The sequence below is a fragment of the Ornithorhynchus anatinus genome, chromosome X5 (genome assembly GCF_004115215.2).
Source record: "Ornithorhynchus anatinus isolate Pmale09 chromosome X5, mOrnAna1.pri.v4, whole genome shotgun sequence".
In the NCBI taxonomy this organism is placed as follows: domain Eukaryota; kingdom Metazoa; phylum Chordata; class Mammalia; order Monotremata; family Ornithorhynchidae; genus Ornithorhynchus; species Ornithorhynchus anatinus.
In genome coordinates, this window is record NC_041753.1 from 57,134,175 (window position 1) to 57,161,396 (window position 27,222).

Here is a 27,222-nt window from a genome sequence, read left to right on the forward strand (position 1 = left end):
GTATCCTTGACATTAGGTACCCAGTGTTCCTTTTTGTAGTTTTTTTCTATCCTCAATTCATGGTCCACTCTTATAATGGAGAGTTACAGTGAAAGTGGGAACTGAACATAATGAATAACTTCTACCTTTCCTCCATAGAGCGAATAATAAAGGACAGGTCAAAGACAGCTATTTCAAAGGTTCTAAAAGCACACTTCGATATTCTTCTAGCAGCATGAATGCCACAGAGTGCCATTAGACTGTAAGTCCTTGAGGGCTGCATTTCTGTCTTTTAACTCTTTGTCCTTTCCCAAGAATTTAGTACAGTGTATACAATCTTGTCTTATGCTGTCGGGTCATAGAGACTCCATGGACACAACTCTCCCAGAACACCCCACCTCCATCTGCGATCGTTCGGGTAGTGTATCCATAATACGGATGTGGTTTACCATTGCCATAACCTTGAGTCTCCGCCTGCGACTCTCTCCCACGCTGCTGCTGCCCAGCACAGATGACTTTTGATTTGTAGCAAATTGCCTTACACTTGCTAGCCACTGCCCAAGCTAGGAATGGAACGTGTAATGCCTCTGCTTGACCCTCCCTCCCATAGCCGAGACCGGTAGAGTACTGGAAACTCTCCAGGTGCCATCCTGAGAGGAGTCCATATACAATAGGTGCTCGGTAAATGCTGCTGATGATAATGCCATGAAGTCTAAAAAAGTCCATTCATAGGGCGGATTCATATTCCCCTCTCGCTTCTGCAGTGTCTGAGCACTTGTATCTCTGCCCTTTAAGAAATTGTTATTCACCCCACCCTCAGCTATACAGCTGAGGGTACATATCCATAATTTATTTGAATGTCTGTCTCCCCCTCTAGTCTGTAAGCTTCCTGTGGGCAGGAAACATGTCTACCAAATCTGTCGCAGTGGACTCTCCCAAGCCCTTAGTACAGTGTTCTGCACATAGTAAGGGCTCACTAAAGAGCACTGATCACTGCATCCAGGGGGAGAGTGATGATCTGGGGAAGGGGACTTTCTGGATGAAAGTGTGAGAGCCTTGCTTCCTAGCCTTGCCCACAGCAGCTCTCCGACACCACCACTATACTGTAAGCTTGTTTTGGGTAGGGAATGTTGTGTTGTACTCTCCCAAGATCTCCACCCATTCAATAAATGCTATTGATTGACCACCTGAGAGCATGTGAACAAGGCAGAAAAGACCCAAAATTGTGGCTTTCTGGTCTGTTATCTCTGAAGCCTGTTCCCTCCAAACCCTCACCAATATAGCTATTTTATTGCTAAAATCCCCCAGCTCCCCTCCTATCCCACCCCCAAACAAAAAATCACCACCTATGCCTCATACCACTAAGAAGGTAGTTGTAAGGTTAGAAAAATCCCCATCTCTATTGTCTGTTTCCAGTCAGCTGCCTCCTATCTGGATGAAATGAAGAACATGTTCTCGTCCTGACGTTCACAGTGAAAAATTCCGCAACTAACAGCTACGATGCACTGGGACTTAGCCATTGAACAATACATGTTATTTTAAGGGAAACTACACTGCCTGTTTTAGATTACAATCTTTTATGGGGCAGAGACTATGCTTTTTACTTAGTAGTTTGGATTTTTAAGTAACCTTTTGAGAGATAAAGTGGCCTCCTGGAAAGAGCATGGGCCTGGGAGTTAAGAGACCTGGGTTTTAATCCCACCTCTGACACTGCTCTGTTGTGTGACCTTGGGCAACTCACAAACTCTCTGCGCCTCAATTTCTTCAGCTGTAAAATGGGGATAAGAAACTTGCTCTCCCTTCCGCAAGTCCTTCTAAGGCTGTGAGCCCCGTGTGGGATGGGTATTGGTTGTTTTTCTACCCGGTGCTAAATTCCATACCTCATCATTTTTAAATATCAGCAACAAAATTAGGACTATTTCACCCATGTGGGGCAGATAGTAAATAATCCGATAAAAATATGACATCATAAATGTTCCATTAGGTTAACAAATGTGATCGGCAACGGGCATCATCCTCGTTAGTCATTTATTTCAAATAGCACACTATTAACTGAAGTAGTTTCCCAGAAGTACTTTGCTTATATCAGTTGCACATGCAAATTATTAATGCTGTGAAACCCCTTTTTGCTTTCTCCTCTTCAGGGAAAGACAGGCAGCTCTTAGTCAGCAATTTCTCTCTGTTAGTATAATATCAAAAGCCGGCAAACGGAGGTTACGGTGGGGCAGGGGGAGGGGAGGAAGGGAGGGAGAATAATATGGATTATAGTACTTGTTAAGCGCTTACTATGTGCCAAGCACTGTTCTAAGTGCTGGGGTAGATACAAGTTAATCAGGCTGGACACAGTCCCGGTCCCACCTGGGGCTCACAGCCTCGATCCCCATTTTACAGATGAGATAACTGAGGCCCAGTGAAGTGACTTGTCCAAGGTCACACAGCAGACAAGTAGGGGAGCCGGCATCAGAACCCACAATCCACTGACTCCCCGCCCTGTGCTCTATCCAATAGGCCATACCACTTCTCAATGTTGCCCTTTAACACATGCATGTCAAAATCATTTAAGACAAAAGCAAAATTGGTTTCCACACGAAGAGTCCAAAAATGCCATTTACAGGGTCAGGTCTTGTCACCCAGTATTCTATCTGACAGTGGCAACAGGAAGGTTTAAAGGGTACAGATGGCTTTCCCCTTTACATCCCCATCTCTCCCCCAGGATCCAACCCAATATCCAAATCTCTCTTAGCTTACAGATATTTTCTGCTGACACAACTTTCTGTGCTAACACTTACCACATGCTTAGCACACCTGTGGCACACAATAATTTTTTTGTTGTCAATCTCTATTCTCCATCATCAGTTCTTCTCTGTGGAAGACATGTTTGCCTTGTCCAGTCCTGTCTTGATTTTGTGAGCTCTGATCACGCTCCTTCTCAAACTGCATCTTTCCAGTGAATGTCAGTAGAATTTAGAGAGCAGCAACTGTGTGCAGAACACTGCACTAACTCTTTCAATCTATCCTCATCAGGGCAATGCAGAAGCTTCCTTATGAATATCTTGGTTGCCCTTTTCTGGATCTTCTCCAGTTCTATTATGCTCCTACTAGGCTGTGGCAACCAGAACTGAATACCATATTTCAAGTGGCAAAACTTTGGCTTTTGTTTGGTTTTCTATACTCTTCCTGAGGATGCTGAGCGTTGAGTTGGCCTCTGAGGCCGCTGTAGCATACTGATTCAGTGATTTAAAAGAATAGCTAACAAGACTGTGAGATCCCTTTCCCGAATTAGGACCGTTAGCTCAGAACTCATCATGTAGTTAAGAATAATAATAATAATAATAACGATGATGATAGTGGTATTTGTTAAGTGCTTACTATGGGCCAAGCGCCGTTCTAAGTTCTGGGACAGATATGAGGTAATCAGGTTGTTCTACGTGGGGCTCACAGGTTTGATCCCCATTTTACAGGTGAGGGAACTGAGGCACAGTCACCTGAAGACTTTGAAGTTTTTAATATGTTGGATTTTTTTTTAACATGACAGTACATTTCTTTCAACCTCATGATTATTAAGTTCCTTTAAACAGCTTATATATTGCATTTGGATTTTAGGTGTTGAGATTTTCAAAAGCTTCTAGATATTTCTTGTTGGTCTGTCTTTATCCAAATACAGTGCTCAAGTACTTAGTACATACTGGAGAAGCAACTTGGCTTAATGGATAGAGCCCAGGCCAGGGAGTCAGAAGAATCTGGGTTCTCTTGTTAAAAGCCTACTAACTGTCCACTGATGGTCCGCCCCAGAACATCTCCGTCCCCTGTCTCCACTCCCAGGGCCCAGCATCACCCTTCTTGATCGCCATGTGAAGTGCACCTGACCACGCCATGCTGTGCACATGATGATCATGTGATCGCCAAGTGAAGTACACGTGATCGCCAAGCCGCCTGCCAAGCACGTGATCACCGCGTGACAAATATGTCGATTGATTTAGCGGTGCGCCTGCAGAATCCTGGATGGGGAAAGACTCGGAATGGGTTGGAGCCAACAATCTCCGTGGAAAGGATTGATCACTAGGACAAATGATATGTCTGCCTGGGGCCATCACTCCACTACCACCACTAACAGGATTCCTCTGCCCACCCCCCCAACACATTGGCTACCGGACCTATATCTGCTCAAAGCAGCACAGAAGGGAAATGAGGGCCTAGCCAGGGAAGGCCTCTTGGAGGGAAGCTCATATCCTGAAGTCCGGCCACCCTAAACAAGAAAAAAACTAGAAAAACCGAATAGGCTGTATGAACAAATGAATTAGGTACCTAAATCAACTAATAAAATTATGGCTTGCCTTCTCTCCCTTCAAAAATCCTCAAGGGATCTGCTGTTAGTTATAAATACATATTCTCTGTCAGGCCTCCTTCCTCAAATCCATTCACTGCTACAATTTATGCCAATTCAGCTCTGTTCCTACTAGAAAAATTAGCAACTGTTACTGTTATTTCTGGTAAGACTGGTATTAAAAGACTACATTCCAAGTACTCTCTAGCATAAATATATCACAGATCTTTTCCATCGAACAATGTAGCTGATGGATTATTATTTTTAATACACCGGAGATTTGGCATTTTAGAAATTTGATTCATCTTGAGTTTAAATAACATTTAACCAGAAAGTTAGTGACATCCATGTAGAAATAGGTAACTCTTACAAAGATCTCAGCAAATACCAGCAAATTCCTCTCTTCTAACGTTCTAATAGTCTTCCCTTTACAAAGACAAGGCAGTTTTGGTCTGGTTAGTGTTAGAAATGGGAGTTATTTAGTTTCGATGTGTGCACCGAATGAGAATTTTTAAAATGCAGAGATACAAGAGGGGGCAAACTGGAGGAGAGAAACAAACGTCCAAGCGTTTAGGGATTTCATTTCAATCCGCTGCTGCAAAATCTCTCCAACCCAGTATAGATGAATGTGCTGCCATTAGGCCATCATGGAGCGTAGACTCCCGGGAGACCTGTAAGATTCATGTTATACTGCATGAGAGAGTTGCCCTTGATGCACAACTGTACTCTCCGGCAGAGGACAAATGATTTGTCTCACCATTCAGAGTGCTACCACCCCTCTAGCAGTGTTTCCACCAGGAATGTTTTTTAGCACAAAGGCCCGGTCTACACAGCACAAAATGGAATGGGTCGGTTGGCATCTACCTACTGAATCTGAGAAGTGCCGGTGCATAATTGCGACGATTAAGGTTTTTTTTTGTTTTTGATGGTATTTATGAAGCGCTTACCACATGCCAGGCACTGTACTAAACGCTGGGGTGATCATAGTGGACACAGTCCATGTCCTACATGGGATTTATATTCTTAATCCCCATTTTCCGATGGGGTAACTAAGTCCCAGAGAATAATAATAATGTTGGTATTCGTTAAGCGCTTACTATGTGCAAAGGACTGTTCTAAGCGCTGAGGGGGTATACAAGTCGATCAAGTTGTCCCACGTGGGGCTTACAGTCTTCATCCCCATTTTACAGATGAGGTAACTGAGGTCCAGAGAAGTTAAGTGACTTGTCCAAAGCCACACAACTGACAAGTGGCGGAGCCGGAATCAGAACCCATGACCTCTGACTCCCAAGCCAGGGCTCCTTCCACTGAGCCACGCTACTTCTCTAAGTGAAGTGAAGTGACTTGCCCGGCGTCACCCAGCAGACAAGTGGTGGACCTGGCATTCGAACCCAGGTCCTTCTAATTCCCAGGCCTGTGTTTCTCTAATTGGCGGGGGTGACTCAGTCGCTCTCAGCTGGGGGGAATCCACAAGTTTTACAGCTGTGGTTAGCGACACATTAAAGCAGCAGTGAGATGTGAATGGGCGAGTGCTAGCAGGTGGTTAATTGTTGATGGGGGACTGTTCACACCTTGTTGTTATCGGTCTTAAGCCCCAGATCACCTCCTTTGCTCTCGTGGCCAGCAGAGAAATCAGGCCGACTTTGTCCACTTCAAGTTAATCCTTGCATGCTTCAACTCTGCCCTCTCCTCTGCCCTGTGAAAATATTCTTCCACCCGCACTGACACTCACGCCCGTCACCCTCGCTGGTTCTGCACATTTACCTCCTTCCTCAGGTCCCCGCCTCCCCGTCTCCCCCTTCTCTTGCCCCCAGTGACCTGGCCACCTACTTAAGAAAATTGTCAATATCAGGCATGAGCTCCCTAAAATCGCCCCTGCCCCTCCCCAACTCTCCCATCCTTCCCGGCAGTATTTCAGGAGATCTCCTGCCTCCTCTCCAAAGCCACCTCCTTTACTTGTGCATCTGACCCCATTCCTTCACACTTTATCAAAACTCTCACCCCCTAACAGCCAGCTATATTCAACCGTTAGCTCTCTAATAGCTTCTTCCCCTCCACTTTGAAACATGCCCATGTCTCACCTATCCTAACCCCCCCCACCTTGACTCCCTCCAGTTATCGCCCCATCTCCCTCCCACCATTCCTCTCCAGACTCCTTGAGCAAGTTGTCTACACCCACTGTCTGAAATTCCTATCTTCTAATTCTCTCCTGGACCCCCTCCCATCTGGCTTCCGTCCCCTTCACTCCGCAGAAACCGCCCTCTCAAAGGTCACCGATGATCTCCTTCTTGCCAAATCTAATGGCCTCTACTGCATCCCAATCCTCAATCTATCTATGGACCACCCTCTTCTGGAAATCTTATCCAACCTTGGCTTCCCCGACACTGTCCTCCCGGGTTCTCCTCTTATTCATTCATTCAATAGTATTTATTGAGCGCTTACTATGTGCAGAGCACTGTACTAAGCGCTTGGGATGAACAAGTCGGCAACAGATAGAGACAGTCCCTGCCGTTTGACGGGCTTACGGTCTAATCGGGGGAGACGGACAGACAAGAACAATGGCACTAAACAGCGTCAAGGGGAAGAACATCTCGTAAAAACAATGGCAACTAAATAGAATCAAGGCGATGTACAATTCATTAACAAAATAAATAGGGTAACGAAAATATATACAGTTGAGACCGTTCATTCTGAGTCACCTTCACGGGCTCCTCCTCTGCCTCCCACCCGCTTTGGGGGTCCTTCAAGGTTCAGTTCTGGGTCCCCTTCTATTCTCCACCTACACCTACTCCTTTGGAGCACTCATTGGCTCCCACGGCTTCAACTGCCACCTCTGTGCCGATGATTCCCAAATCTACATCTCCGGCCCCGATCTCTCTCTCTCTCCCTGCAGTCTCCCATTTCCTCCGGCCTTCAAGACATCTCCGCTTGGATGTCCTGCCGACACCTCACACTTACGCCCCAAACCGAATTCCTTATCTTCCCACTCACACCTTATTCTCCCCCGACTTTCCCTTCACGGAGACGACACCCCCATCCTTCTCGTCTCTCAAGCTCATAACCTCGGTGTTATCCTTGACTCCTCATTCGACCCACGAGCAGCGTGGCTTAATGGAAAGAGCCCGGACTTGGGCGTCAGAGGTCACGGGTTCTAATCTTGACTCTGCCACTTGTCTGCTGTGTGACCTTGGGCAAGTCACTTAACTTCTCTGTGCCTCAGTTCCCTCATCTGTAAAATGGGGATTAAAACTGTGAGCCCCACGTGGGACAACCTGATTACCTTGTACCTACCCCAGCGCTTAGAAGAATGGTTGGCACAGAGTAAGTACTTAACAAGTTCCATTATTATTATTATTGTTTTTCTATGGTTGGGGTCCCATGCGGTGGATTGATGGGTGATCCTTTCCTAGCGCAGTCCCCAGGGCACAGATGGGGGAATGAGGGGGGGCCGCTGTCCCCTCCCCCAGGTAGTCCCCTGCCTCCGGTGAGCGGGGCTGGGGGGACGACGAGGACCCTCCCCGCTTTGTGCACGGCTGTGGACCCAAACAGCCCAAACCTCTTCCTGTCTGTGCTCTGTACCGTCCCTTGGCTCGCAGTCCCAAAGCCGAGCTGGCCACTTGGAGAACAGGGCCGGGCGTGGGGCACGTCCTGTCCGTCAAGGGACCATCATCCGGCTGCCCACAGAACAAAGAAAGGGGACTGCGGCGGGGGAGTGAAGGTATTGACCCTTGATCCATAAGCCCCAGGCTGGAAAGAAGGGGACAGGAATTTGTTTTTAAAGCAGGCAGGTTAGGGGCTGAATGTAGGTTTGAATCAATTAATGGGTGAAAAATTCATAGTGTGTCCTTAGAGCGCAATTACGAGTTTAGAGGAAGAGGCAAGAGGTGTGGACTCTAATAGGTACGACAAATAGAATATTCTGTGAGCCCGTTGTTGGGTAGTGATTGTCTCTGTCGCCCAATTGTACTTTCCAAGCGCTTAGTACAGCGCTCTGCACACAGTAAGCACTCAATAAATACGATCGAATGAATAAATTCACAGGTAGGGAGTGACTAAGCATACACGCCTCCCTCCCATTCCCACGGCATATATTATCTGTAATTTTATTTACTTATGTAAATTAATGTCTGTCTACCCCTCTAGACTGCAAACTCAGTGTGGGCAGGGAATGTCCCTGTTGTTGACTTTCCCTAGTGCTTAGCACAGCGCTCTGCACACAATAAGTGCTCAATAAATACAGTTGAACGAATTATATCACCTGGCTGGCAGGTGGGTGGTGGTGGGGGACTTCACATAGCAGTCACGTGGTATTCGGCGTGGTGGTCACCCCTGTGATTACGTGGGCAGGCCCGGACTCTCCCGCATGCCATGGTGATGTGACCGGCGTGGGCCTATCATGTGGCAGTTACGTGGCCGGCACGCCGCGATCATGTGGCCAGCATGCAGTGATCATATGGCAGTCACGCGGTTGGAGCGCTGTGATCACCAGGCGGTCACGTGGGAGGCACGGGCCTATTTGGGGCCAATCTTGGGAGTCCTGACATTTTTCTTTTAGCTTACCTATCTTGTACTTAATCAAATGACTACTTTCATCAAGAAAACATTTTTTTCCCCCCGCCAGTAGCAATTAAATTGGATAACAGAGATTGTGGGATTTAAAAAAAAAATTGAAAACGAAATCACACGTTTTAGAAGCTGAAAAGTTTATTTAAAAACTGCCGACATTTAGCAAACAAAAAAACCTTGTACACTATATTCCATTTTTACAGAAAAAAACAATAACTTAGAACTGCGTTTAGCATATTCTGTCACGAGAACATGTAAAACTAACATGATAAATAAGGGGATAGCTCACTCTACTTTTCTGCCACTCACTACCATTTAAACTGTACCTTTAAGTACTGGAAGATGACTGCGTAAAGATGATTAGAATCCTAGGGCTCTGTTTTAAATACATATTTTCATATCTGCAATACACCACAGAAACAAAATATATAGATATATAACTAACATGCAATATAAAATATCACTTGAGAAAACAAGATAGAATTAGTGTACACAATGAAACAATGCTAGGGTGTTTTTCGAGTTTCCTAAACAGGCATCAGAGTATCATGACCTTTCATATGGTACTGAATTTTCACTTCTTTAAAACTAAATTGAACTGATTGGAATTATGAATTTATGCATTAAAGGTCCTACGGTGTTCAGGGTTGAAGAAGAGCCAGGAGAATGGCATGAAGGGCGTTAATTCCTATTACTAGACTGTCAGCTCTCTTGGATTTATCTGTTTTCAACATACCACAATTTCACATCGCCAACACACTCTCCCATTCCTCAAAATATCCTGAAACACCTGGACCTTGGATACACCCAACCGGCGCTACTAATAGGACATAAATTTGTGTTTTTAGAGATTTGGGGTGACTGCTCTACGTAGCACACTTTCACATTTTATTATACTACACAAAACCCATTTCGATCATTATATGATGTGTGCTTTGTAGATGTGAGGTAACACATTTATGAATTCTCAGTACAGTGCTCTGCACACAAAAAGTGCTCAATGAATACAACTGAGTGAAATTCTGCACTCACTGTAGGTCATGAAATGGATTGTAAAATGGAAAAAACTCCCCTAAAACCCTGCTTAGTTCACTTAGGGAAAAGTAACTTTTTAGTGCATCGAAAAAATGTTTAGTGCAGTGGAATGAAGGAAATGAATAGCCTCATTATCTAAGGTTAATCAGATTCATCTCTAATGCCCTGGATCACATCTGGCCTTGGAGAAGCAGCGTGGCTCAGTGGAAAGAGCCCAGGCTTGGGAGGCAGAGGTCATGGGTTCGATTCTCGGCTCTGCCACTTGGCAGCTGTGTGACTGTGGGCAAGTCACTTCACTTCTCTGGGCCTCAGTTACCTCATCTGTAAAATGGGGATTAAGACTGTGAGCCCCACGTGGGACAACCTGATCCCCCTATGTCTACCCCAGCGCTTAGAACAGTGCTCTGCACATAGTAAGCGCTTAACAAATACCAACATTATTATTATTAAGTAATATATCCATTAAGGACTAATCTCCATAAATAAAAAAATCCAAATTTGAAAGCATTCATAAAATGGAATTTCTTATTCTATTTGCCCACACTCTAAAAACCTTCCTGCCTGCTACATGCTATCTCTAATAGCAAACTTCTTTACATGCCTAGCCGGTAGGTGAGTCAGCCACTTCTGAGAAGTAACCCTCAACGAAAAGGAGTCCAAACATCAGACGATCTGCTACCCTGTGTTGAAGAGCTATTTTTACTGATTTTGAATTCATTCCTTCAGTAATAACCAGGAATGGCTTTGAAGCAATCCATCATATATAGCTTTCTTTCTGGAATGGACTGAATTTTGGCAGGTATTACACTTTGTTAAGCTGGAGGTCCTAGCTAGAACCCCAAAAGGATAAACAAACCAGCTGGCTAAAACGATCTGAGTACATTTTTCTAGAATAGCACAGACCTAAACAAAACACTGGTCGGGGTTGCACTGTTAAGAGACCATGCTTCGTGAACATTCTATTCATTAGGACAATAATCAATTGCCCTGTATAATTATGCCACACAATTTGTTGTTCCAGATGGATAATGCTGCTTATTTTGTATTGCTTTTACTGTTTAACCATTAACTGCTTGGAAAACAGCTAATGCCATGTGCCACTATCTGCTCTACATTTGGAGTTGTCGTTTTGTCCTAGCAAATACACACAGAGAAAAGTATTTGTTGTAATTTTGCGTTTAACAAGTACATAAGGGAACAATGAAAACTTAAGTAGAAATGTTTGGCACCTGACTGAAATAAAATCTGATGTCAGAATATAAACTGGTCATTAACAGAGTTACTGCAGATACCGCAAACATTTCTCGAGTTAAACTAAGACTGTGCACTGGAGGTTTTACATGGAAGAGGATCAGAAGAGACAAGAGTGGGCAAAATTTATTTTGATTACACACTACTGAAATGAAGATTTGTATTCTGCTTCAAGTCAGTGAGCTTTAAACAATGCAAGTCAACATAGCATAAATTGGCCTTCAAATATACTCTTCAGTGAAACGGTGAGAGCGTTTATCTTCATTATTTATGGTCCACTGTCATTTTCTTGTGTCATTTTACTCACGCTGTATTCAGCCTTTTTTGAAATAAAAAATAAGTATCAAATGTGGAATAATGGAATTTAAGGATGGAAATTTTTTAACGGTACTTGTTAAGTGCTTACTATGTGACGAGAACTGTACTAAACACTGGGGTAGATACCATCAGGTTGGACTCGGCCCCTGTCCCACATGGGGCTTACAGGCTAAGTAGGAGGGAGTAGGATTTAACCCCATTTTACAGAAGAGGTAACTGAGGCACAGAGAAGTGAAGTGACTTGCCCAAGGTCACACAGCAGACAAGTGGCGGTGTTGGGATTAGAACCAGGTCCTCTGACTCCCAGGCCTGGCCTCTAGCCACTAGGCCACACTGTTTCCGTAAGTGTTTAATGCTTACAAATGTGTCTGGCAGGATGAATTTTTTTTAAAAAACCTCCTTTTAGAGTTATATGGAAAAAACTGAAATCAAATCCACAATTCATTAAACGATAAGCCTCCTTCATTTTCTACATAATTGTTAAGGACACGTTATGGCCAGTGAGTCACACGGCGCTCCCCCATATTAAGTCATACTCCATACTGGTATTTAGGAAAGACTAGAGAGGACCCTATGGCGCCTCAGTTGATTGATGGTCATTAGCCGAAGCAAAGAGGAATAGCAACACAAGGTTGTTTTTAATTCAGGCAGAAGTGGGTTAAAACTGTAACAAATTACTATCTTCCTTGGGGTCTCAATTCAGAAGAAAACTACTTTGGGATCCTGCAGCAACATAAGATCTTTTCAAACCACAAAATAAATCAAAACGCCAATTTTATTTTCATTTAGTCTTATATTCATAGAATGTGCAATGCATGTAACAGAATAACCCACATTTCATCAAAATGCAATATAACTTGATGTGGTAAAATTCTTCCAAGATAACTGGGTTTACCATACTAGAGTTCCATCTATACAATTCTTCTCCATCGCATTTTGAGGGCAGGTACCCTAAAACTGACAGACTATTTGAACCATCCAGTTTTTAATTAAAAATCCCATTCTTTAGACTGATTATCAGACAGGTTGTACATAACTGTTATCAAGGGTGCCATATGTTTGAAGATGCACAATACCTATCAGAGTATGCACCGCCAGTGCTGACGCATAAAACCAAATTTTAACAGTTTGAGTTAAATGTCAACTGAGATAAAGTAGCTACATGTCTCCAGATATTTATATCCTAAAAAAAAAAATGTACACAATTCAAAGACACAAATCATTTCCACACATGATTCAGTTTAAAGTTTGTTCACACTATGGGTTACAAGGTATAAAGCAAAACTTAGAGGTCATGAGGCAGTCCCAAAGCAGCAACCAGCTACTGTGTTAGCTAGTGACATATCAAATACTTCCTAGACTAGAAATTTTGAAAGCTAGATATTAAATATTCAGCATTTAGTTCACTTTTTTGCCACAGACTACTAAAAACGCATCCTCAGTTCAAGAAGTCTCCTATACCCTGAGAGGTAATCACACACTCAGTAAAGGAAATGGCAGGGTATTCTACTGAAAGCCTAAACTGACTACGAGAAATATTTGTGGAAGCTCAGGATACCCTTTCTCCTTCCCCTCCTTAAGGAAAGAGGTGTGCTCTTCTAGTTTTGGATTATCATCCCAGTTCCACAACTGGACTCCCTGAGGCTGCTAGCCAGTTGCCTCGCGGATGGCGGTCTCTCAGGGAAATGCCTCAAACCCTTCGCTCTAAAGCACATGGGATCATCTGACCAAAAACTACTATGCAACTGCAAAGTGCTGTGACAGTTTTTTGATCTTTTAACCAGCCCTCTGGTTCAACTCTTAGTATTCATATTTTAAGTGTCCCCCTCAGTAGTCTTTTAAACAAATTAGATGGCCAAGGAAATAAAGTGTTCATTTCTTTCATATGGCTGGGTCTAGCCTGAGGTTGGCAGGGGAATAAAATACTGAACAAACAAAAGGAAGCAGTTAACCAAGGACACAGTTGGTTTGTTTCACGAAGGAGTTAAATAAGTTTTATGAAATAAACTTCACTTGAATCTGGAGCGACCTGCTTGTCTCCTAAATCTGTCTCCCAGATTTTGATTAAAACGAAGCAACAGTCCATTTTTCTTGAGGAAGTGCCTTAAAAACGTAATCAAAACACAGGAATATGAACCAAAATATAATATTTGTTGATGACAACATCCCACTACAAGATAAAAGATATCGTGAAGGAACAAAGAACCATACACTACCTTCTGAGATCATGCCTATTATCGGCATGCGTCAGTGAAGATAAAAAACCGATGCCTACAAATTTGTTCTCTTGAGACATTAATCGAAATAATTTTTCAAAAGTTGGGTTCTGCCACCTAAGAAGCAAGTTATCATCAATGATATCTGACAAGGTTGTCAGCACTCTTCATCCCCCATCTCGAGAGGGCAATCGTCAATCCATCAACCAATGGTATTTATTGAGCGCTTACTGTGTACAGAGAACTGTACTAAGTGCTTGGGAGAGTACAACACAACCGAGTTAGTAGACAAGTTCTCTGACCGCAATAAACTTACGGTCTAGAGGGGTAATTTCTCTGACCTTGCTTTTTGTGAAAAGAAGAAACCCCCACCCCAAACCTGATCCAATTAAAAATTAAAGGCACTCCAAATAAGATGGCAAATACAAGTTACACAGTGGAAAAAAAGGGACTGTTTTCCCCAAGCCTTGATTTTATTTTACCCTCCCCGGTCGTCTTTATAACTCCGGGTTAGCCACGATGTTTACGTGCCTCGATTTTCTCCTCAGTGTTTTTTTTTTTTTTTAAAAAGGGTGGGGTGGAGGCGCGCATTGCATCTTATAATACCTCTGCACAGGAGTGTGATGAGACTACATGTTGTACAATCCTTCAATTGAAAGACGATGGATGCGATGTAATTCATAATAATAGTGTTACACAAACCCAATAGTGTTACACAACCCAAAACTCTATTGACATAAAAATTATTTAAACCTAAGAGCTTCCATTTTAAGTACACTCAGTTCCACTAAAACACAGGTTTTCACGATGCATTTTGGCTAGAAGGCAACCGCAGGATTAGGGAACATTTTTCTGACGACACGCACCTATCCAGATACAGTGTGATGCGGTGTCGGAAGAAACGCCTGTATGTACGCACCTGGTGGTGCATATGGGGTGAGTAATCTGATGCATGTTTTTCTTAACTCGTGGTTCTGCAAGATTGTAACCCCTGGTTTAACGCAGAGCGGGGTGTACCCTGTTTAAACATTCATACAGCGTTTTTGCTGGTAAATGTCCCCCAATTTCCTTGTTTGGAAAGGAAGGAAACTGAGGTCTAGGAAGGTTTAAGTGGCTTACCCATAATCACAGAACAAATTTGTGGTCAAGCAGTGAAATACTCAGCCCCAGAGTACCTAGAGTCTTTTTACTCATCCTATTGAGCTGCTCCTGTACACTCTGCAAGACAGTAATTAGTACTTACTAGATTCCCTGATCAATACATTAATAATGACAATAGCAACATATACACTAGGTTACAAGCAATCATAACCAAAGAGATCTGAGTGAGTCAGCAAGTTGTGAGAACTGGCACAAGACCTTAACACAGTGTCCCAGATATTGAATTATACAAAGTATACATTCGGCAAATCTTGGAGGTACCTCATATGCTCTGTAACAAATTAAGATAAAAAGCTGTTGTCACAGAAGTTGATACATACTGGAATAAGCGCGTATAAACTAAAATCTATATTTTAAAAATCTAAAGCGTTGTTCGTTAATTCTTTTTAATGGTCACTTCCGTTTGGAGGCTAAGATCGCATCCCACAAGTTTGCAGTAAAGGATGAGAGCTGGGATTTCAAGTTTACACAGACGTACCAAAATAGTTAAACATCTGTGTAGCAATCAAACGTCACGTGATGCAGTGAAAGGCAAAATGAGTAGACACCAAATCCTAAATTCTTCAAACTGCTTTGCAATAGGATTAGAAGCATCCCAAAGATCATGATTTATTTTAGAGTTGAACTTTTTTTTAAAAGTAGAGGAACAATCTCCCAAGCACAGATTTGCCAAAAAAAAAAAATGCCACAAGAAGCTAAAATATTACTTATTAAAGTCTGACCTCTGATATCTGAAACAGTCACTATAATGCCCTCAAATACCGGGCTTAGACCCTCAATAGCTGGTGACCTGAAGTTAAATAATGGCTAAACGATCGCTTTCCAGCTGGAGTGCATAAACAAAGCTAACAGCTCAGTGTGGGTTGGGATGTATCTCTTTATCGTTTTTTTCTCTCTTTTTCTGTGGTGATTGTCCCAGATGTGAAAGTAAGCCAATATGGTTAGAGGTCCACTTTGAAAATAACTCACTTTCAAAGAAGGCAGCCACATTGGGTTAAGAAACTAGCTCTTTAAATCTTTTTTAAAAAAGATTATTACCTGAACCTAGGGCAGCCGACATTCAGGTTCTGAACGGAAACACTCTAGTTTTCAGCTGGTCTGGTACAGATACGGAACCAGGTCCTTTCGTGTCTGATGTTTTCATTTTAAACGGCCAGCCTCCCTCCAACTCAGCTCCTATGGGAGCAGCACCCATGTTCACCGGGACCTAGGAAAGGAATGCAAAGGCTCTGGAGCAAGCTGAGATTGAGGGGGAGGGGAAGTTCAGGGATTTCTCCCTGAGAAATGCTCCAGCACCAGGTGGTTTCAGACAGATTTCTGAGGATAGGATGCCACAACGTAAGACTGCGTGCCCAGCATAATGCACGAGACATCACGTGCCTCTGTCTGAAATCCACAAGGGCCATCAGTGGCCACCCTCCACAGAAGTGATGGGGGTCATCACCTTTACACCTGATCGAGACATCCAGATTTGCTCATCTCAGGTCTCCGACAAGACCCAAGAACTTTGAAAATACCCCAAATGGTGGCTTTCTGGCAGACTAGCTCTGGGCAAGCCTGATCCCCCCTCTCCCCCACCAAATCCCTGCCCGTTTTTCACTTTTGTGCTTAAAATGACATCTTGCCACCTAAGATCACCTTACCTGAACCTGAAACATAATCAAGAATTGCCTGAATTTACTCCAATAAAAGGAGTTCCCTTTTATGAATACTGACAAGGGGATTTCAAACTCCTTTTGTACAGCCTCTCAGCAAGAGTTCTGTCTTTGCCTATTCTAGCCTCTTCCATAGAAGTCCTACATTTGCCCTAAATAATTAAAATTCTCTAAAAATTAAGATAATTTCAGACCCCCAAATGATCTGGCCTAAACCTGTCTTAAATCGGTCAAAATGGACATTTGAAAATTAAAGATCTGAGAAAGCAATTCAGATAATTCCCATATAAATTACACGGTTTGTCAGAGTCCTTTTGATCTTTGACTACTGTTGAGTTATCAATTGACAGAACTCAATAAATATTCGCTGAGTTCACCAAACACAGATGCTCTCTGCTTGTCCTGGAGGTGTGATTTTGGCTTGTTTTTATTTTTTACTTTTTTTAGCGTGGATTTAATGCTCGCAAACCTTGGTGTTTACATTTCACTGCCAGTAGAAAAGTGTACTTATAGAGCTTTGCCAATCGATAACTATATTTTCAAACCTGGAAAACTGAGAGGAAACTAACTTGTCTGTAAATCACTAGACTATAAGCTCCTTGACAGCTATTCATCCTATTGTACTCTCCCAAGCACCCAGTACAGTGCTCTGCACAGAGTAGGCGCTCAGTAATGACTATACTGACTGATTGAGAAACCATCAAATTAGGTTGGTGAGGAGATAAGAGGCTAGGACCCACTGGTAAGTGTAAATTCCAAAGGTGGAGCGGAATCACTCAGAAAGAAATGGAAACAGTCAGAGTGAATGTTTCAACGTCCTTCCTGAGAGTCTCTCAAGGGAAGTATAACAAGGTCCCATTACTCAGGCTATTTAAAAATCCAACTTGGAGTAAGTACTGGAGATGATAAATTCAGGAGACACCATCTGCTGATGACAATGGGATGGGCCCAAGAGTTCTCCAGAGTTTATTTCTATGAAATATAGAGTGGAGAATCTCAGACAGATGCTTTTATCTATTCAGGCTCCATTCCCTGAGGTATTAGTTTCAGGAGCTCCAACTGCAAATTAGCTTTGCACATATAAGGCTACATCACAGTGACAATGATGTAGAGTGACACAATGGGGAGAAAAAAAAAAACTAAAGAAAACAAAAACAAAACTGCTTGTAGGCCTGAAAACCCTGACCCAACTAGAACCAGGTGGGCTTATTTCCTCACGCCACTGCTAACTCAGTATACGAACAGTGACTAAAAAAATATCAGAACAAGGGGTCGCTTTCTCCTCTCCAGGCTAAGCCGCCGCCACAGCCTTCAAGGTAACTCAAGGTTTACATTAAGGTGACTCTTGGTCTGGTTTCATACCGGACAGTCTGGAATCCTCCTTTCTTTTGGGAAGCAGCGTGGCTCACTGGAAAGAGCACGGGCTTTGGAGTCAGAGGTCATGGGTTCGAACCCCAGCTCTGCCACTTGTCAGCTGTGTGACTTTGGGCAAGTCACAACTTCTCAGTGCCTCAGTTACCTCATCTGTAAAATGGGGATTAAGACTGTGAGCCCCACATGGGACAACCTGATTCCCCTGTGTCTACCCCAGTGCTTAGAACAGTGCTTGGCACATAGTAAGCGCTTAACAAATACCAACATTAATTAATTAATTTGGGCTCTACTTTCCCCAGCGCCCATGAAGTTGGTAAGTCTGGGGGAACGGGGTGAGGCGTGAAGAACTGAACTCTGGCTTCAGCTGCCCAAATCCCTTGCCAGGAGGCAGTAGAGTGGTTTGTCAGTGGCCACGTGCATCTACTGCTAAAGTAGCTTTAGCGGAGCTTCTGAAGGCAGAACAAGCCAGCTCACTGCTACTTTCTTTGGCCAGAGCTGTCACCTGTGTGGCACGGGCCCATGAAGCTACGAGGGCACGGATATTGGTACTGTACCTTGGGAGCAAGGCAGGAGGCAAAAATAACCAGAAACAAGGAAGGGAGACAGACAAGTAGTAAGGACAAGAAAGGAGATAAAATGAGTGAAAATGCATAGGAAACAGAACTCAGATGGTTTCACTAGTAGACACTAGGTAGGTAGGAAACTATGCAGGACAGCAGATTTAAATTTAGGTACAGGGCCCTTATCAACAGAAGGATAGGACATTATAGGTGAAAGGTGAATACTTTGGTTTTATTTATATAACTGTCTGTCTCCCTTTCTAGACTGTAAGCTCACTGGGGGCAGGGAAGATGTCTGCCAACTCTGTTGTACTGTACTCTCCCAAGCGCTTAGTACAGTGCTCTGCACATAGTAAGCACTCAATCAATGCCACTGAATCAAAGAACCTCTGACAACTTTCATAAGAGTATTACTAAAACCCTCAAAAAGGAGTAATTTCCTGAACACTCCCATTAATCTAAAATATTTGGCCATTACTTTATCCAATTTTCTTTTAGGTTCACTTCACTAGAATCCCGTAGTGTACACAGTACATTCTCAGAAACATACAGGACATACTATATCTAAAAAGCCATTAAATTCAGATTATGGTTCTTTGGGCACTCTCTTTGAGCATGCCCCACAAGAAGGAAGGCCTCTGCTTTTTCATCAATTTCCCATGATCTGCCATTTTAGGATGTGATTTTTGGAACACACTAAATTGTAAGTAAAAATGATGTCTCATACTCTAATAAATACTAAATTCCAGTACTGTACTAACACAAACCCTTAAAAGAATCAGGACTTTTGAAGATGGGTCACCTTCAGAAGAGTTTTCTACTTTTAAACCTTCCTCCCTCTACTGGCTTTGGCTTGCTTCATCATGAAAGTCCAATACATTAGAGATGATATAGGCTATATTTTCACCTATTCCCCTCATTTACTTTCCAGATCAACTACCGGATCAAGTCGGTTTAGGTCAGACAAGCTAAATGAATTTGCATTTAAGCTCTGAAACTTGGTTTTCATAGTCCACAATAACCAAACTCCTCAAATGTCAGCTAGAGAACAGAAGGATATATAAAAAGCTGCCAAAGTGAAAATACAAAAGGTATGCTTAAAAAAAAAGATTTAAGACTCACTGTATGACAAAAAGTACAATATTTGTTTCTTCCCAAAATAAATGCCAGTTTTAAACAAAATAAATAATATAAAAGACTCTTTCTACAAACTATATCAAGGACCACAAAAAAGGCTGAGAAATGGATGAAGAGCCAACATTAGCAATAAGAACATGCAACTCTAAGAAAAGGAAGGGGGGGGAAAGAATATTGCACTAAGAGGGAACCCCTGCAGACTTTGCCATCTCTTTCACTTACTTAATGTAACCAGCCATTTCTTGTAGGCATTAGCAAACCTGGCTTGCTCCACATTTCTGCAGGTGGACAAAACGTGCTCAACGAACCTACGCTCCACATCTAGGCCAAGAGAGTCTTGAGCTGGGGTCCGCTTCAGGCGCTTGGTTTCTTGCGAGTAGCCTTGCTTGCTTGAGTCATTCAATCCATCCACATCCATGGCCTGAGTCATATGGATATCGGATGGGCTGAGGTACGAATCATTTAAAGTCCCATCGCTGTGGTCCACAGGAGACAGCCGGACAATGTTTTGCGAGAGCTTACTGTGAAAATGGTGCTGTAGGTAGAACACATGCCGTCTTGGTAAAAGGAGTCGTCGATAGGGAGGGAAGAGAAAAGGTCATGGAAGGGGAGAGAAAAGTAAGATGACAGTGAAAGTCAAACTTCAGGCAACATTGAAAAAAACAAGCTAAATCGTAGCATCTTGAAGGCAGGGCTGTGCTCTTCCTTTTGTCGTTTGTTCCCAAGTCCCTGGAACAGTTCTGTACCCAGGAGGCACTCAATATACGCTGTTGAGGATAATGGCGTCAAGTAAATCCCCCTTTCCTCAGAAAACAATTGAATGGGTAGTTTTGTTTTTTTGGGGTTTTTTTGGAAAGGGCCAGCGGGAGGGGAGAGGGCATAGGGAGGAAGGTGAACAGAGGTGAAGAGGAATCAGCTGCCCCGGAGAAATATTAGTCAAATCTAAACAGGGCCAAAGTGCATTTTCAAGGGGAAACATTTCTCTGTTGACCTGAATCTGCATGGAGCAAAGCTGATCTCTGGCACCTACCTAGCATTAATGGGAAAGAATCATGCAGGAAAAAAAAGTCAGACTTCTGAAGCATTGCACCCCTAGTTTCACCTCAGAGTTTCCCTCCAAGAATCATGAGTCAGCATGTCCAACTGCCAGAATGCACTTCAGGCTTTTCACCCCCAACCCTGTGTTCTCTACCCCACCACTGTTCTGGGAGCTTCAGGTAAATTCCCAGAGAACTGGCGGCCCAATTGTAAAATGAGATTATCTCTTAGATGGTGAGTCTCACGAGGGCCAGGGACTCTGTCTGATCTAATTATTTTGTATAAACTGACATTTGGCACATGGTAGGCATTTAATATCATCAGGATCATTATTATGAGGAAGAAGAGATCATTCATTGGATGCCAGCAACTCTGGGCGGCAGCTGTCAAATGGATAATCTCCTTGGTCAATCAGAAGTCGGGCAGAAAAATTCAAGTTTACAGTCAAAAAAACCTCATCTGTATGAGCTCAATCTAATGCACTGCAGCCCTCCAATGCCGGCCTGCAACAAATAACGCTTGTAGCGTATCCTCCTATTGACAGGTAAGCTATCTGTTATTTTTGATTAGAAACCCACAGATTCTGGGATATGAATCCAAAAGGACTCGGCAGTTGTGCCTGAGGGATCAGTGCACGTGAGTGCAGTCTTGTTGCTTTTAGTTCACTGCTTTGACTGGAATTCAATATCGTCTACCTGATGAGTATACAAGAAATGCTAATTAATAATCATGACCGCTAATGACGGATCTACCTGACACTTGTTTCTACCTGCTGCTCGGGGAACGGCACAACAATCGGGAGGATATTTTCGGATTACTTCCCCCGCCGTACGCAATGACAGTAATCCCTCTCTAATTAGATATATCCTGGATCCTGCCCAGCAGGGGTCTGGGTTTTTAGGAGCATGAGGATTGAACTGTATTTCCCTCGACTTAAGTCACGGCTTCAACCTGGACTTCCTCGTGCAACTGGTACAGTCATGGCATCGGACTTCGGAAACCAAACGAACCCTGAAGCCTTTCCCTGACTTTACCTAATAGCATTTGTCAGAATTAAGCATAGCCCTAGCAGGGTTACCTAGGTTGCTGTTCTTGGTTCTGAAGCAAGTTAGTACAACAGTTTCCCTCTAGGTGTTTCATAAGCAAACCATTAATGTCCATGACGACGACGATTAATTCGTCTACGATGCCCACATAGAGGCTGCATAAAAGCTGCACCTCATTGGCCATCTGCATGGCATGCTAACTAGAAACACTAACAACCTCCAACCAATTTGGAGGATAAGATGTCTTTAGTTAAAAGGGTGGCATTAAAAGTGCCCAGGTTTAGGAAATGGAGTTATCTTTGTGAAGGTACCAGGAGAGCAGCACATTTTTCTGTGGTTTTTTCCAACTACATCTAGCAGGGGAGAAGTCACAAAACATCCCCAAAACAAACCCTCCATCCCAAAGACCCAGAGGAGGCGAAGAATGGGGAATCAAACCCCAAATGAATATTTCTCATCTTGAGGTTTATGACTGGCGCTACCTTCCGGTAAACTTAGAGCAGAATTCTAGCATTTGGTCTCACATCTAAAATCAGGTACGACGTAACTAATGTTTGTAGTAGCGGAGATGCTTCCGGCCACAAGAGAAAAATCCACGCTGGAATTGGGGTTTCCTGGAGAGTTGACTCAACAAGCGTTGACACATTTCTCAGTATTAAATGCATTTTTAGGCCAGACCTATAATGAATTCAGTTTGGAGATTACCAGCAAATTTCACTGTCTTCTGAAATCATACATCAATACTTTGTCTTTAACGTTAAATGAATATGAATAAACTATCACCCCAGCAATTTCATCTGCAGACCCCAACCAAGTCTGAATGATGATGTAGGTGGCCAGATATTGTCTCTCTTCAGTAGGCTCATTTCAGTATCCTAAATCACTTGCAAGGAATAGAGGGAATCCCTCAGTGCAAATGGAAAAAGCACAGGCCTGGAAGTCAGAGGACCTGGGTTCTAATTCCTGCTCTACCATGTGCTTGCTGTGAGACCTTGGGCAAGTCACTTAACTTCTCTGTGCCTCACTTTCCCCATCTGCAAAATGGAGATCGGATCCCTTTCTCTCCAGACCTCTTAGACTGTGAGTCCTGTGTGGGACAGGGACTATGTCCTACCTGATCATCTTGTATCTATCCCAGCGCTTAGTACACATTATGTGCTTGACACATAGTAAGTGCTTAAATAGCACAATTCTTATTAAGACATCAACTTCTTTGACATTCTCCTCAGGCAAAGCAAACACAACTCACGTCAGCAAAATCCAGCAGGCCGGTGGTGATCTTTCCCCGAGAAGAGATTTAATTTGGAAACCAGACAAATCATCCTTTTGTGCTTGTGAAGGCAGATTTCTCGTTCCAGATAGCTTGCTGGGAAATTATACACAGTTTCTGCAGAAAATAGACTTCTCTTACCTATGGCACCATAGTGTTTCATGCCCAGGGTAGGTATCAATGAGATCAGTGCTGAGTTCAACTTCCTCCTCTAGAAGGCGAAGAAGATCTACCCCCTGCTCCTCCACCAAAGTTGTTGCTGTTGCTTCGTCTTTTGGAAGAATCGGGGCTTGCTCACCAACCAAAGTGTTTTGCACTAACACAGTACTGTCAGTCAGAGTTTGGCTAATCAAAGACTTTAATAAGAACTGGCGGTAGTGAAATCCACTGTGGTCTGAAACATGCATGGATGCCCAGTGTTTAGTGGAAGTTAGTTCATCGAGAAGGGTCTAAAAGAAATTTTAAAGAAAAGACGCATGTGGTGAAAACAATAAGCCTATTAAGAAAAGGAGCATCAATTTTTCCTTTCCCCACTGTGCCTCAGACAGCTCTCTAGTTCTTCTGCAATCCTATCATCTCTAACACCACTGCATAAAGAAAAGGTGGGTTAAAAAAAACAACACAAAAACTGAAACAAAAACCCCCCAAACACCTAGACTTCAAGGGCCCATCTAAATAAACACTCTTCCCAGAAACCACCTAGAAAAGCATTCATAAAAGAACGGCAGTAGTTAAATGGCCAAGATTTGCCAGGATTTTTGCTAATGAATAACACTGGGGTGGGGGAAAAATACACGCATTTAAACATCAGTATGGAAACACAGCTGCTGGGACACAAATTAAGCAAACTTAAAAGCGTACAAGAAATAAGAGGACCTTCCCTAATGGACTGAAGCCATGACTCTTACATAAATGAAGAATCTTGTCTTGCTCTATATTAACCTTTCGGGCAATTAAGAGGACAGAGGGAGATATAAAATTGGGAGTCAATTGGTACAAGTCACATTAGGCCTTCCCAGACTGAGCTCCCCCCTTTTCCCCTCTGCTCCCTCTACCCTCCCTTCACCTCTCCACAGCTAAACCCTCTTCTCCCCACTTTCCCTCTGCTCCTCCCCCCTCCAGTCCCATCCCCTCAGCACTGTACTCGTCCGCTCAACTGTATATATCTTCATCACCCCATTTATTTTGTTTAATGAGATGTACATCACCCTGATTCTATTTATTTGCTATTGTTTTAATGAGATGTTCTTCCCCTTGACTCTATTTATTGCCATTGTTCTTGTCTGTCTGTCTCCCCCGATTAGACTGTAAGCCCAAAGGGCAGGGACTGTATCTGTTGCCGATTTATACATTCCAAGCGCTTAGTACAGTGCTCTGCACATAGTAAGCTCTCAATAAATACTATTGAATGAATTGAATGAATGAATGAATTACAACTCTTGGGGTCTCGGCAGACATAAAAAATGACCCTTAAAGGAAAGGAGTGCAGAGACAAAAAATTGCGGAAGACAAATGTTGCCTTTTTATGAAATGAAATACTTGGGATTTTTTTGATGGTGCCTGTTTCTATTCAACATATCAGATTTCAGCCAAATCAGCTTTCTGAAGAGGTCCAACTCATTTTTCTTTTGGGGAAATGCTATGGTCTGGGCTCCACTGCTCAACCTGACATGAGCATTTGAGCCAAAGGGGCACCTGGATGAAATCATTCGTGAAGAAAGCCAAATCTGAAATCATTGCTTTTCCTGTGAATTAAACAGCAGGACACCTGGAAGACATGATAACCTTGGTAACAGGTTGAGTCCTTAGACTTTCTGCTGGATTTGTCCGGGTAGAAAAGAATGGGAATTTAATGGGCTTTTCCACCCTCGAAAATAAGCTGGGTAGATGAATGACCCACAAACCCAATTTAAGTGTCTTTTAAAATGATTCTTCAGCCTTAAGTGCACATCTTTTTTTTAAAAACGCCACTGTATGGTCTTCTTCAAGAAACACATTTTACACATTCATTGGAGAGTGTGTGAACAAGGGAGAAAAGCTCACAGACACCAAAGATGGTTATGCTTAAATGCGCATCGATCACATTCGGTCCCAATGGGTGACCTGTTTGTAATGTTCCTAGAGAACTTATGTACATATCTGTAATTTTATTTATATTAATGCCTGTGTCCCCCTGGAAGCTTGTTGTGGGCCGGTAACGTGTCCATTATACTGTACTCTCCCAAGCACTAACTACAGTGCTCTACACATGGTAAGCACTCAATAAATAAAGTTGACTGACTAGAAATGATTACTTTTTTTTCCCTTTTTTTCTTCCCTGAAGAAATCAAATTGGGGGGAGAAAAAAATGCTGTCAGTACTGGAGTACTAGATGATAGAAACAGAGCTTTGTGCAATATTTATTAAGAAACCTAGTTAGGGAGTCTTATTTAAAAATGGAAGGTCAGTGATGTTTTCCAAAACACCCCGCGCATACACACACACTAGCTATGCAGGCGGGTTGAAATTTTATTAATTTTTTTTGGTCCACAGATTTCAGCAGACCTTCCCACGCTAATTAAAACTAGAAAGAAGCAGCATGGGATCGGGGCTGTGTCTGACCTGGTAATCTTGTTTTATCTACTCCGGCATTTAATACGGTGCTTGGCCCATAGTAAACATTTAAATACCACAATTATCATTCAAGGTGATGCAGCTGATTTCAGTGAACAACGGTATAGCTTAAAGAACTACAGTACCAATGCTCTAGATCATTTTTCACTTTAAGAAAAATTCTTACTGGCCAACAATTATTTTCTTTTTCAGGTCTTGGGTTTTGAGGGCCAATGTTCATTTAAAATCACCACCCCACCCTCACTACACACAACCCCCCTCAAAAAATTGGTTGGCTGGCTACCTGCCCATCATATCTTCACACGGTAGAGGAGTTATCAGAGCTCTAAGCAAATAATGTTGGTATTTGTTATGCGCTTACTACGTGCAGAGCACTGTTCTAAGCGTTGGGGTAGATACAGGGTAATCAGGTTGTCCCACGTGAGGCTCACAGTCTTCATCCCCATTTTACAGATGACGTAACTGAGGCACTGAGAAGTGAAGTGACTTGCCCACAGTCACACAGCTGACAAGTGGCAGATCCGGGATTTGAACCCATGACCTCTGACCCCCAAGCCCAGGCTCTTTTCACTGAGCCACGCTGCTTCTCTAAGCAAATGACAGAGTGGAAGTATGTTTGTGTGTACCTCAGCCCAGCATACATAATAAAAACAGTAACAAGAGCTGGCTCGCAGTATCTTCTCAGGCCATTTTTCAGGGTAAAACAATCACCTGGATTGTTACTTAACAATGCTTATTTTCACCATTTTTAATCATCCACCCATCATCTCTCATCCAGAGCTCTTCCCCCCAAAGTGTGTAAAGCAAAAGGAGGAGGAAGATAGAAAAGATCCAGACTGCAATGGCTCCTCACAAAGTTTCAACTGGACTGCTGACACCCAAGGGAACACAAACTAAAGAACCCTCCCTTTTTTTTTTTTCCAGCCATTCTGGGATGGGGGAAAAGTGGAAGAAGAAAAAATGAGAGTGTGGAGATCCACACAATTATTCTAATTTTGGGAATCAGCTGTATAACAGTGAAATTTTTTGAATTTCTAACTTTGAGGTTACATGTTCTACATGAAGTATGAAAACCCCAACCTATTCTCCCATGAAAGTGATGGAATGACAAGTTCGCCTCAAACAGCAGTACCCTTCTCGAGATCAGGAGAGTCCAAGAGCAGTCGGCTGTGAAGCCGCTCTGCCATATTCAAGGCTTGCAACCTTTCCCTTTAGGTTAGATGGCATGATAAATAAGAAAAACACAGGAGAGGAAGTGATCGATGGGGGAAAATGATGCAGTAAATTGGAGCGTGGGTCTGTTCAAGGAGACATCCTACCCAGCCTTCTGTTGCCTTCTCCAGTATTAACAAAACAAAACAAAAAACCCCAGCAAAAACAACAACAAAACCCCATAACATCCCAGAAAGATAATCTGAACTGGAAGAAAAAAGTGCTTCTAGACAGAATGGAGACTTTAAAGTGGAAGCTGGAAAGGGGGGGGAAAAAAGCCCCAAAAGCTATAAAAAGGAACGGAGAGGTATGCATTAGAAATCTCACATTAGTGATGGAACTCTATGGCAGTGACCCTAGAGAACAAGGTGAGAAAATCAGGAATACTTCAGATAGAATGACAGAGGTTGTGTGTTCTTCAAAATAGAGATGGATTAGCAAAAAGTACCTCTAGATGTTCTGACTGT

The 27,222-nt window shown here is 43.0% G+C and overlaps 1 protein-coding gene and 1 non-coding gene across 6 annotated transcripts in view; both read right to left on the reverse strand.

Annotated features, from left to right (window-relative positions):
- Nucleotides 1-500: 500 nt before the first annotated feature.
- LOC114808587 lies at nt 501-639 on the reverse strand. Its single transcript, XR_003756433.1, has one exon. It is a non-coding gene; the product is annotated as a small nucleolar RNA SNORA7 (small nucleolar RNA).
- Nucleotides 640-10,282: 9,643 nt separating this feature from the next.
- The window catches only part of PTAR1 (protein prenyltransferase alpha subunit repeat containing 1), a 58,659-nt gene continuing 41,719 nt past the window's right edge, over nt 10,283-27,222 (reverse strand). Inside the window, exons 6-9 of one of the 5 annotated variants that reach the window (XR_003755953.1) lie at nt 23,072-23,379; nt 19,799-20,133; nt 15,889-16,057; nt 10,283-11,474 (exon numbers count right to left, since the gene is read on the reverse strand). Coding sequence is in view for 4 of the 5 variants with exons in the window: in XM_029054913.1 (XP_028910746.1) it covers nt 16,020-16,057; nt 19,799-20,133; nt 23,072-23,379 (681 nt within the window). In the remaining variant the exon portion in view is untranslated. Of the gene's footprint in view, nt 11,475-12,230; nt 16,058-19,798; nt 20,134-23,071; nt 23,380-27,222 lie in introns of those variants that run through there. The other 4 variants (XM_029054914.1, XM_029054913.1, XM_029054915.1 and 1 more) reach the window with 4 other exon arrangements.